Raw genomic sequence first — 11,719 nt, 5'->3', positions numbered from 1 at the left:
CCACTCATTGTAGAGTGAGTAGCATATTAGATATAGGGTTGTTGGTGTCCAACCGTATATTGGGAGTTCATGTGGCGGCGGGGTGTTTGGTTTCTTTTTCTTTTGTGGGGGGTTTTGTGGGTTCTTTATTTAGGGTGGAGCGTGTGGTCTATTGTCTTTTTAGTTTTTATTGGGGGGTGGTGCTTTGGGGGTTCGCTTGGGGTGGGGGGGGTACATTTGGTGGGGTTTGGATCGTTTCCGGGTGTGTGAGTTTTATGATGGGGGAATATTGAGGTTGTCGGGTGTGGTTCTTAGGGGATGTAGGGGGTGTCCGCGGTTTCTTTTTATTGGGAGGGTCGGGGAAATGGTGGTGGATTTGTGTTAGGAGCAGGGTGTTTTTTTTTATTTTGTTTAGGTGGGTGTTTGGGTTTTGACTTAGGCCCCTTCGGTGGGTGTAGATTGTTTCTTGTGGGTGGGTCTCTGGAGGGTGGGTTGGTAGGACCCCGGGGGGAACAGGGGGGGATTGGCTTTGTGGGTGGTAAGTTCGGTTGTGGAGCCGTGGTTTTGTGGCTCGTAGGGGGGGGGGTGGGGTTGTGGAATGGCTGCTTTTGGGTTTTTTGGGGGGTGTATTTTTGGCGTGGTGTGTCATGGTTGGGTGGGGTGGTTTTACTTTGTGAGGGGCTTGCTGGGGTGGGTCGCGTTCCTTGTGTTGGGATATGTTGCACATTTTCTCTTGGGTGGTTGTGGTTTTGAGGTCTCTTGCTGTGATAGGGTGGAGTCTTTATGGTTAGTGGTGTGCCTTGTTTGGGAGTGTGTGAGCGTCTGAGCTTGGTCTTTGGTGGTGTTGGGGGCTCCTTGCGTTTCGTTATTTGTTGGGGTCCTGTGTGTGGGTATGTGTGGATGGGTGTGTTTTGGTGTGGGTGGGTCGTTTGTATGGAGTGGGTCGATGCGCGATGTTTGTGGTGGGTTTGTCTTTGGTGGGTGGCCTTGTGGTGTATAGTGGTTACGTGTCTTTGTTGGTTAGTCGGGCTCTCCCCACTTGATGCGGTGCGTGTTTGATGGTTCTCATCGCTCTTCGTGTAGCTGTGTGATTCCTTTTTTTTTTGCCCTCTTGCTATTTCTCTGTTTCGTGGTCGGCTCCCTTGCTAGGATCTCCTCCGTTATGTGACGTGTCGCTGTAGGGAGTGCTCGAGCGAGCTTCTGTTCTCGTCGAGTGAGCGTCGTTGCAACGACGACTCCCTCCTCCCACTTCCCCCCCCCGCCCCACACACACACAAACCACATAAAAGGTGCAATAGATACACATGCTCGGACTGCAGAGTAGGGTAAGAATAACACCGCCGTCAACAGGAGGAAAGACGCACAGAAAAAAAAAAACGAATAAACTCGCTATGCTCGCACAGCGCCATTTCAGTGACCTACACGCATGTTGATCCGAGTTCGATCCGGCCTGCGAGCAAGTCCTCTGCGGTATAGGGCGGTCCCAGTGACTAGAGGGCTCAAGCTTCTCTACAGTAGGAAAAAATGACAAGATAGGGGTTAGCGCAGCTAGGCAACCGTTGTTCTGCACAACTACTCTCTCCACCGCACAAAGCCGCGTTGGAGGCGGGCGTAGCCGCGACGCTTGCACGGATGGCTCTCCTTCGTACCACTCTGCTCTCTCTTCCACGTCTCCCCTGCCATTTTCTTTTTTTTGTTTTTACCGCACATTCTCTCCTCTGTTCGGGACTGTATTTCTCACCGGCTCACATCGGCAACTGATGCTTCTCCGCTCCAGTAAGAAGGTTTCTTACCATCGCTACCACTCTCTCGAAGCGAGCTCGCGTGTTCTGCTGTCCTCCTCTCTTCCTTTCGTTCTACTGCCCACCCAGAGCACGAGGACGAGAGGGCGAGTCGCCCTTCTTTCAGCGAAACTCACCCCTTCCGCCACATTTTTTCTTTGGGGCGGAGGGGAGGTTGGTTTTTTGCCTGTTTTTTTTTTTGGGGGGGGATTTCATTGCACACGACAACTGCCCTGCACACATTACGTTGTCAGCCGTCCGTCTTCTTTTTGTTTTTCTTTTTTATTCCGTTTTGTGTGTACGTGTCTCGCACACTGCGGACGTCACATGTAGACGTACATGTGACGCTGCGTGAACACGTGTCGCCATATCGCCACCATATTTCCTTCCCCCCTCCTCCTCATCGGAAGAAGGCAACTCGTACCGGCGACGAGGGAGAGCGACCGCCTTCTCTTATTGATTAGTGCTCTCTTGCATGTATGTGTGTGCTTGTGTGTCTTGTCTCTCTCACCCCTCCTCGAGCCCGTCACAGTCACAGCAACGTTGCCACCGCCCTTTCCCGTCGTCGGCTCAAGTTTTTTTTTCGTCTGTATGACTTAGCCTCTCGATTAAAGTGAGCCCCCACTCTCTCTTTTCTCTCTCATCGTTAGACACATAGACGCGCGCGCCTACGTTTTTTTCTTTTCCCCTGTAGACGTTATTTCACACACACACACACACGCACTCTCTCGCTCGCTCGCTCTCTGCATGTGCATGTGTGTGTGTTCGTTAGTGCTCACAGCCTATTGTAGGCCCGTCTTCTCTCTCTTTTAACTCCCCCTGTCCTCTGTGTCGTGTGCTGGAGGGTGAAGAAGCCACTGACATCTGCATCGTATATTGGCTGACCACAGCAAGCGAGAACGATAAGTCGGGGTATTCGTTGTTCTTTTTATTTTTCTTCGCTACCCCTTTTGAACTTGCTCCCCCTTCCTCCGCTTGTGTATCGGCGTCTTCTCTCCTTCCTTCGCTTCAACCGGTGTCAGCGGCAGAGGCACTTGTATTTTTAGAATATCATCTGAATCACACAATCACGCGGTAGTCCAACGTGTTCGTTGTTCTTGTCTCTCTTTTTCTCCTTGCGCGCTTCCTGCAGCCCCATCCCTTCTTTAAACTGTTCCCTCTCTCTCCCTTCCTCGTGTGCATTTTACTTCATTGAGCATTGTCTTTCAACAACAAAAAAACACCCTTGCCACACGCTGTACATCTGATCTCTCATCGACATAGAACACCCACGACTCAAGCAGAAGTGCGTGCCGTTGTACCCCTGTTGGTTTCTACCCACCCATTCCCCTTCTCTGCTTCGCTACGTTTGGCGTGATTCTCCGTCCCCCTCGCTGCTCTCTCCCTCCCACGCCTTGCACCGTTGTTAGTTTGTAGAGGCTGCACTTTTCCTCGTCGTTGGACCTCTTCCGTCCCACGCCCTGTTTGCATCTTCTAGCGCGTTGTTGACTGTTTATTTTTATTTCGTGTTTGTTTCTCTGCTGCTCTCCCCCTCCGTTTCCCCCCTCCCCCCCTCCTCCTGCCGAGGCTCTCTGGAGACTGCGTGACGGTGTGTGGGTGTGGGTGTGTATGGGGGAGAGGATCTTTTGCGCTCTCCCCGTTGTCTCCTTTCTTGCCGGGTCTTTTTGAGTCGTCTGCACCGCCTCGCTGTTGTCATCTTTGCCCGCGGCATCCTAACGAATCCGAAGAACGTCATTACTACTTCCCCTCCTTCACCCCACCCGACCCCCACAACCCAGACGGAACAGCGGTACCCGTGTTAGGCAATCATGTTCAAGAGCTCGCTAGCCACCCACAGCAGCATTGATCATGATCTGTTTCCATTGCTGACGGTGCGCAGCTGCGTCAGTGAGGCCGACGAGAGCAAGAATGGGCCACGCTTCTGCGCTGAGGACAAGATGACCGGCGGCGCCTACGAGATTCGGAGTCGCAAACTGGACCTGGAGACGGAGCAGTGTGTCAGCGGCGCCGGTTGCCGCCGCGACAACCGAAACCTCTCACAGAATGATCTGTGGGCTATTAAGCGGCAACAAGACCGCATCAACGCACTTCTTACTGCCTCTGCTCACTGCGCGGTGCCGCCGTGTGTAACGCTACCAATAGATGTGTATATTCAGGAGCAGCCGTCCACCGGTAACACCTATGTGGCAAGCGTGGATGCGTTCTCTGGGCTCTCACTGGGTGACATCATCCGCTCCGGCTGGGGCGTGATGGAGGAACGAGTGTTTCTGGAGATTCTCAATGCCGTGGAGGCATTCGGCTACGCGAGCGCCAGTCTGCCTCCGCATGGCAATCTTAGCTCCGATGCGATCAAGCAGTTGCTTATCGTGCGCGACGGTGCCTCGGAGGCTCGGCAGCCGTCACGTTGGGTTGTGAGTGATTGGTTGTTGCTGAGCGACGACAGCGTCACCTCATTTGACCCACAGGCGTTTGTGGCGGACCTGGAGTGGGTGCTGCATTCCTCCTTTGCCCAGTTGAGCATCTCAACGACCACGGCGCAGGGGAGCGCCCTCATGCCGGCGGCTCGTGTAGAGGAGCTCGTTGGTGAGACGGTCGACCGCATTCGTGCTCATTTGCTCCAGCAAGACACGGGGGCACAAAGCTCTTTCTCCGCAGACGGCTTGACGCAGCTGCCTGGCACGGGGGCACAACCAGACACGAAGGCCGTCCCCGCACCCGCTGGAGTTTTTTTCTCAGAGGTCGCTAACAACAACGGTTTCAGTACAATGCCACCCTCTCTCCGAAACGGGGTGGGAGTGGCAAGGAGCTTCGATACTGGTTGTGACAAGAGTGCCAAGTGGACTTTCAATACTGCAGAAGGTAGGCTCGAGTCTCCGGCTACTGCAGCGGCATCGATGCCTTCAGAGTCTCGCCGTGAATACAGAAGCCCCGGCGTTACCGCAATAGACTGCGACACTATCGCCGCGACCGCCAATAATGCGGCTGTACCCTCGCTCAGTACATCGCTGACCGCCTCGCTGGTGAATAGCATGGACCAAAGCTCGTGCCGTGCGGCAGGCAAGCGCGACAGCGCCAACGACGCCTACGGCGCTGCTCGACAGATGTCTCTTAAAGATAAGGTAGCCTACCATCAAGCCGCGCTGCGCAACGAACAGCTTGTGGTGAACAAGCACCGTCGCAAGAACGCCCCACTGCCGCCACGCCCCCAACCGGTGTTGTCGCAGAGACGCAATGTACGACAGAACCTCTCGCCGAGGGCCTTTGCCGACGATGCGGAGGTCTACTACGACCCGCCTACGCTGACGTCTCCGATTGAGGTGAAGCCGAGCGCGTACCTAATGCAGAGCCGTCGCCCTTTGGCGAGCGGGCGAGGCGCTGGCAGCGCTCGCAAGCATCAGTCCCCGCACAACGCTCGAACACCCAGCAGCGAAACCCAAACGCCGCGCGAGCCTTCACGATCGACAGCGACATCACCACACTCGCAACAGCCGTTGGCGACCTCTGAGTCATCTCCGTGTCATGATCAGGTGCGTGAGCGTCTCTTAGATGACGTGGTGACGACAGCAGTGCTCAATCAATACCGGCGGACGCAGGACCATCGTCTTCGGCTGGAAGGGGAACGTCGCCGGCGAGAGCAGCGGCAGCAGATGCTCTCTTTGTCCACCCCGCATCCCGGCGCTGTCGCTCAAGAGCTTGCCGCTCTGACCCCTTTGGAAGCGCCCTGCACGTCTGTAGCCAACCGTCCTGCCCCTGCCTCCCCTTGTGCAGTAAGGAGGGAGGCCGTAAATACGGAGAATCGCCGCCGGGTCACCCCACGAAGTAACACAGCGCAATCCAGCTCTGCCGCAAACCCGAACCATGGCAGCAGTGCTGCACCTTCCCGCTGTTGTCCTGTCCTCGCGGTGGCAACCAATGGCGCAGCGATGAGCCGCATTGGCACGGTGAGTGAGAGCCCAGAGCCACGGCCCCCGTCACCGCGTTCGTACCGCATGTTTCACCCTATTGTCTGCCAGAAGAAACCTGTCGTAAAGGCCGCGGCTGGTTCGTGGGCGATACCGCAACGAGAACCTGGCCGCGGAGCAGCAACCACAGCAGTGGTGAGCCGAGCGGCACAGACGGCAGTCAAAACCACGACACCATCGCGCACCGTCTTGTACGGTATCCGTCCCGACACGTTAGTCAGGGCAGAGCGACCTGCCACAGTCCATACAGCCGTGAACGCACGTTCTGCGAGAGCGAGAGAAGAGGTAGCGGTCGCAGTGACGGCCGGCAGGGGCAGTAATACGAGCCGACAACCTGCTTCAGGTGTCGACCCTCGCCCTGGGCGTAGCTTTGCGGCTGCTGAAAATGGAGCGACTGGAGCAGTCAGACAGCAGCAACTCTCTGCAAGGAAGAAGGGCACCGCCCAGCTAGCGCAGAGGAGAACTGGGGCAGCAACTACATCGTCTCTGGTTTCGCCAAGAGCGAAGATAGCAGAGCAGTCGGCGGCGACGCCTTTTGTGAAGCCGCTGTCTTTGGCAGCCGTTCTTGGGCGCACGGCGTTTTCGCGTGCGGGGCAAACGACGACTAGTGCGCGTGGTCCGCCTCATGCTCCTCGTTTCGATGCACGGCAGCAGGTTTCCGCACGGAGAACTGCCACATCGTTTGGCATGTTGCCGGGTCTCTCTGACTGCTCTCCTCAGCGAAGCATCAGCGGCGCAAAGTTTGAGGTCCCGAGATCTGCCAACACCGCCCGCCCACCCCCGGCGCAGCAGCACCATGGCATATCACCATGCGTGTACCGGAGTGTGTCATCGACAGGGGCTCTCCACTCGCCTCGCAATGGTGTCGTTATCACGCCCTGTGGGCAATCAGCAACAGCAACACTAGCCACCGCACCGCCATCCTCGTCGCCCATTCGGGAGCGACCATGTAGCGCACGGCAAACTGCAACGCAGACGGAAGCCGCCTCGCCGACGGAGCTTCACACAGTGGAGCCACGGCTGCGCAGTGCGGCCAACGTGGGCCCAGCAAAGGGTGTTGCATCCGTCAATCGTACCTCAATGCAGCGCCTCGAGCCGAAGGTCTGGCCAAAACGCTGGACTGGACGTGCCCGCACCCTTAACATCCAGAAGGCTGATCTGCCGCTGACTACCGCAAACAAGGAGAGTCTGGCCTCACCGTGCACACCACCACTATCGGCTGCCACCGCTGGGGATGCTGCCATGACAGCGGTACGCCGAGATACCTTTAAGGATGCTACGGCTCAATGCAGTGGGACCGAGGTGGAGACTCGCACGTCTCGCGGCAGGGACACCGGCGGGTCGTCCACGTCGACTGGTGCCCGTCCAACAGCAGCGTCGCAAAAGGGAATGCAGAAAAAACAAAGCAACACGTGTGGGCCAGTTCTGCACGCTGGCCCTCTGACGCTGGGTAGGGTGCGTCCTGTCAACGAGGCGTCGCCTGGCATTCTGCTGCGACGTAATCGCCGCTCCCCTATGTAATTCCGAGTAGTCTCTGATGATGCAGGAAGCGTCAGTGTAGTGGCCGCATCTACCCATCGTTGGTACTGCGTCTTAATATTGCTTCGCGGAACTCCGGAGCACTTCTCTCTCTACTTGTGTCGGGTGTCTGTGTTAGGCGTGAGTGTCTCTGCCATGGCGGGTAGTGGTGTCAGTGACTGGAAAACGACTTGGGTCTCCGCCTATTGCGCCGCGTCCTGTCCTGCCCCTCCGACCCCACTCCCTCCCTGCCTTCCATGCCGTGCTGGTGGAAGAGGAGCACAAGGCGCATCGCTACATTTACAAAGTGCATGAGCAACAGAAAAAGGAAACGAATGCGAATGGTGTCGCAAGCGTTGTTATTGATGGGTTCGCGCCGTGTCGGCTCTGTTGGGGGTGCTGGAATGGCGGGGGATGTGAGGGCATTCAAGGGGATGATGTAAAGCCGGCGATGATTTCGGATTGAGCCGCCTCGTGGCTCGCTCTTCTCTCTCTCTCTCGTTTTTTTTGTTTTTGAAGACGACTGCCTGCATTGGCTCATGACCTCCTCCGTTTTAGGTGGGGGCAGGCCGCACGCCAAAGGGGGCTGCTAAACCCTGCAGTGTTTCATCGGCGAAGAAGCAGTGCACGCCGTCACCTGCACGCAGATAAGCCTCCCTACGACTTCGAAACCTAAGAAGCGGGTGTAGCTTGCCAAGTGGATTGCCATCTGTGCGACACCCCGTCTTCTGCCTTGGGGGTCCGTGGACCAAAGGACACCCCCTCTCCCCTCCCCCACTTCTCCTAATATCACCGTACTTTCTCTCGTTGATGTTGGGTGGAGCTTTTGCTTTCCATCTGATCCACTCCCCTTCCCCCCACCTCCACTACTACTACTGCAGTGCTATGTTTTCTGGAGACAGCATCCGCAACTCTAGAGTGTCTATCTCTAGCGTGCCAAAGTTGCTCACTACACCTCACGCGCACGCTGGTGTGAGTGTGGCACTGTACTCGCTGATTGCATCTCCGCTGCTATATCTGCTTGCTCTTCCTTCACCCACACCTCCACACACGTAATAGAACCGTATTACAGGAGATTTACATACTCTACATGGCCCCCTCCGACTCTCTGCTGGACGAGACAACGCGGACCCCTGCATGTGCAACGGGCATGCTGCTGGGGTGTGCAATGGCGTTCCTGTGTGTGACCTTCCTACAGCGACTGACAAGCCACCGCTCGGTATCGAACGAAGCGGTATTGACGTCGGTGTTGTCGCGGCGAGATCGAGCCGCCAAGGTGCTGGAGGAGCTGCACGTGCAGTCTACCTCCACTGCTGCTGCTGTAGCTACTGATCAGGCACGTGCAATGGATGTCGCAGCCGCGGACGAGGACAGCTGGGAGTGGATAACGAGCAGCACCTCCGACGAGAACAGCGACAGTGTCGATGTCGACAGCGAGTACGAGCACATGGAGGCGTTGCGACTCAAAATGGTCTTCGTCGTGCGCAGCGAAGTGGAGCTGAATATTACTGCACAGGAAGTGGTGGTGTTTACAGCGTCAGCTGGCATTCAGTTAGTCGAGCTCCTTCAGCAAGAGACAAACCTGAGCGCGGCGCCGAGTACATCCGCATCCTTGTCGGTGGGCGTAGCGGGCTTGCAGGATCATCAGCGCTGGCGTCATTGGTACCTGTGGTGGAATCGCATTGGTTGTGGCAAAGTTACGCTCAAGTGCCCCAACAAAGACACGATGGAACGCATCATTGCTACCGCACAGAAGCACCGATTGCCAATGGTGCAGGTCCGGCACTCTGAGATAGCGGTACCCGGAGCTGCGCAGACCACAACGGTGCCAAAAACATCTGACGTTGTTGTCGTGGCGCTGGGTCCAGCCCCGTCGGATGTGCTCGAGCCGATCACGGGCTCATTGAAACTCTATTCGTAGTGAAACACATGCGGCTCGCCCTTGTGGCGATGTGTCGCTGTGTCTGTGCACTAACATTCTGCTGAAGCGTTTACGCGTGCATCTGTATCCACCATGTGCAGCGTGACGGTGTGCTTCCTCATCGTGTATTTTATGGAGGCCATTTAACGCGACAGAGAACAGGAAAGCACCTGGAAAACAAAGTTCATCACTGTCTTATACTTTGCCCGAACAAATTCACAGTGAGCCCTGCTATACCCAACTGTATGAACGCTGTTTATGAAGACAAAGGTGTCGGCTGCGTTTTTTTTCTATACATTGGCAGCGCCTCTTTAGTGCTGTTCGTTATAATGCGTGCTGTTTTGTCACTCTTGTGGGGGATGACACGATGTTGACAGCTGTGTGCACTTCTCCTGCGCATTTCGACGCACGCACGTGTGCATCCACACGAGCACGAACATGTGCCCACCCCCCTCCCCTCCCCAGTGTGTAGGGGCATTTTCCTGAGTGTCCTGTGTTGACGCCGTTCTCTCTTTCTCTCTCTGAAGTTCTGGCTGATGCTCTCCATTCTCTTACGTTGTGATGCGTCTTGCCTCTTTCCTTTCTGCTGCCCTGCTGCCACTGTTTCTGGTTCCTTAACACAGTATAGCGCGTGAGAAGACCCCCTCCCCACCCCACCCCCTCCCTCTTCCCCATCCACAACAATGCAAAACTGCACGTCACCCTCACTTACAGATACGCGCCCTGTCTCTTGCTCTTACGAGGTGCCCTCGCGTGCACAGTCACACACAGACACGTACATCCCTACGCGTATAGTATTTGTGTGTGTGTCTTGACGAGATCAAACCTCTGACGTACCGCGAAAGCGACCGCTAAGCCGTTTTAGGCGCCCTTCTGCGTCTGCCTGTGCTTGTCTGCTTGGGCTTTCCCTACGTGTAGAGGCACTGGAATCCTTGACGATCCTCATCGATCGTGTCGTAGCCCTTTCCCCACTCCCACTCGCCTGGGTATTCTTGCTACAGTACCCGCTTCTTTTATTAGTCGATCATGCAGTCGTGTAAGACGCACACCTCACTTCATCTCAGCCAAGAGGTCGTTACGATACAATGGAGTGCAGGGCAAGAAGGCGGTGCTGTTCTGCTCCTCAGCGGGAAAGTAGAGCTGTTTCGCAGTCCCCTGACTCGAAACCTACGCTACGTCTTTCCAGCGGAGACGTGTGTTGTGCTAGAGGCATTTGGTGATGCTGTTCTGTGGATCGAAGGAGACGCGACTACCGTGCAGACTCCGATGAGCGGCGTGCTCGATGAGATCCACGCACTGCTGGACACGGCGCGCGTGGATGCAATGTTGGCCATTGACGAACGCCGCAAGAAAGCCTTGCTGAGCTCCGAGGAGCTAAGAGACTCTTGGCAGGGCCCTCGTGTTCTTGTTGTGGGCGAGAACCAGTGGGAGCGTGAGGTGGTGTCACGGACGCTCCTCAATCTCGCGGTTCGCCACGGTAGCCCGTACGGCATGTGCTACGTGGACGTGGACGTGGAGATGCCAATGGTGGGTTGTCCAGGTACCGTCTCCGCTGCCTTTGTAGAGGAGCCTGTGACAGCGCCAGAGGACTTCAATGGGATGATGCCGCTGACTTTCTTCCACGGCGCGGCCTCTGTCACAACTGCGACGCGGAAGCGCTACTTGGATCTGTGCGCCTGCGCGGCGCAAGCGGCCACCTCACTCGGGTTCGCCAATTCTAAATTTGAGGCTGGCGGCTTCTTGATCCACTCGTTGTCTCCCTCCACCGAGATCCAGCACGACGTGTTGAGTGACCTCCTCTCCATTTTTTCGGTCACGCACGTCGTGATCACCGGAGCGGACAGGGAACTGGAAAATTTTCTTTACAACGCTGTCTTGGGACGCACGGTGCAGTTTGTGCGGGTGCCAAAGCTGGCAGGCGTGCTACCCCCCACCGCGTCCGGTGCGGAGAAGCGCCGGCGCGCGCAGTTAGCACGCTACTTTTTTGGCACCACGCGTACCTCTTTGATGCCAGTGCGTGGCGTGGCACGAATATCCGAATTGGTTCTCCTCCACTCGGAAACATTCGAGCCGCTAAGCTGGAGAGAGCTGCCGGACCTGTGTCTTGCTGCCGTCGTCTGGGCAGACACGGCGGCGTCTGCTGCCGAAGCAAACGTGGCGGGTTTTGTCGCCCTGCTGGAGGTTGGCAAGCAATTTGTCAGCTTCCTTGCCCCATCCGGTGGCGAGCTACCCAAGCCATTTTTGGTGGTCTCGCCGTCCCTGCACCTGCCACGTGAACTCGTGCTGCCCTTGCCAGTACTGTAGCGGATGTCCTCTCACTGAACACCTCCTCGACGAGTAGCCCTTAAATGTTTGGCGCCTGCACCTAACGAAAGAGAATAAACACAGAGAGAGAGAGAGACAGACAAAGAGATGCACACACCTGCACGACAACGAGGACAAGTGACGCTCAGCAACCGACAAACAAAATGTCGATAAACAGAAGTGCGCCACGCTTCGACTCCTCCCCTTTCCTGGTATGGTGGCCGTCTCTGTGGTGCAGGCCTCTCAGCACGAAC

The 11,719-nt window shown here is 56.4% G+C and overlaps 3 protein-coding genes across 3 annotated transcripts; all 3 read left to right on the top strand.

Annotated features, from left to right (window-relative positions):
- Positions 1-3,568: 3,568 nt before the first annotated feature.
- On the top strand, positions 3,569-7,243 carry LBRM_30_2380 (conserved hypothetical protein; the record flags this gene model as incomplete). The annotated part of the gene is made up of 1 exon (XM_001566814.1): positions 3,569-7,243. One exon carries the CDS (start codon positions 3,569-3,571, stop codon positions 7,241-7,243), a length of 3,675 nt encoding a protein of 1,224 aa, XP_001566864.1.
- Positions 7,244-8,585: 1,342 nt separating this feature from the next.
- On the top strand, positions 8,586-9,161 carry LBRM_30_2370 (conserved hypothetical protein; the record flags this gene model as incomplete). Its single annotated transcript, XM_001566813.1, has 1 exon — positions 8,586-9,161. One exon carries the CDS (start codon positions 8,586-8,588, stop codon positions 9,159-9,161), a length of 576 nt encoding a protein of 191 aa, XP_001566863.1.
- Positions 9,162-10,187: 1,026 nt separating this feature from the next.
- LBRM_30_2360 (pre-mRNA cleavage complex II Clp1-like protein) lies at positions 10,188-11,465 on the top strand (the record flags this gene model as incomplete). Its single annotated transcript, XM_001566812.1, has 1 exon — positions 10,188-11,465. The coding sequence occupies one exon, from the start codon at positions 10,188-10,190 to the stop codon at positions 11,463-11,465; it is 1,278 nt and encodes a 425-aa protein (XP_001566862.1).
- Between the last annotated feature and the right edge of the window lie 254 nt (positions 11,466-11,719).

This window comes from Leishmania braziliensis, chromosome 30 (genome assembly GCF_000002845.2).
Source record: "Leishmania braziliensis MHOM/BR/75/M2904 complete genome, chromosome 30".
NCBI classification, from domain to species: domain Eukaryota; phylum Euglenozoa; class Kinetoplastea; order Trypanosomatida; family Trypanosomatidae; genus Leishmania; species Leishmania braziliensis.
This window is presented reverse-complemented; position numbering and strand designations above follow the sequence as displayed.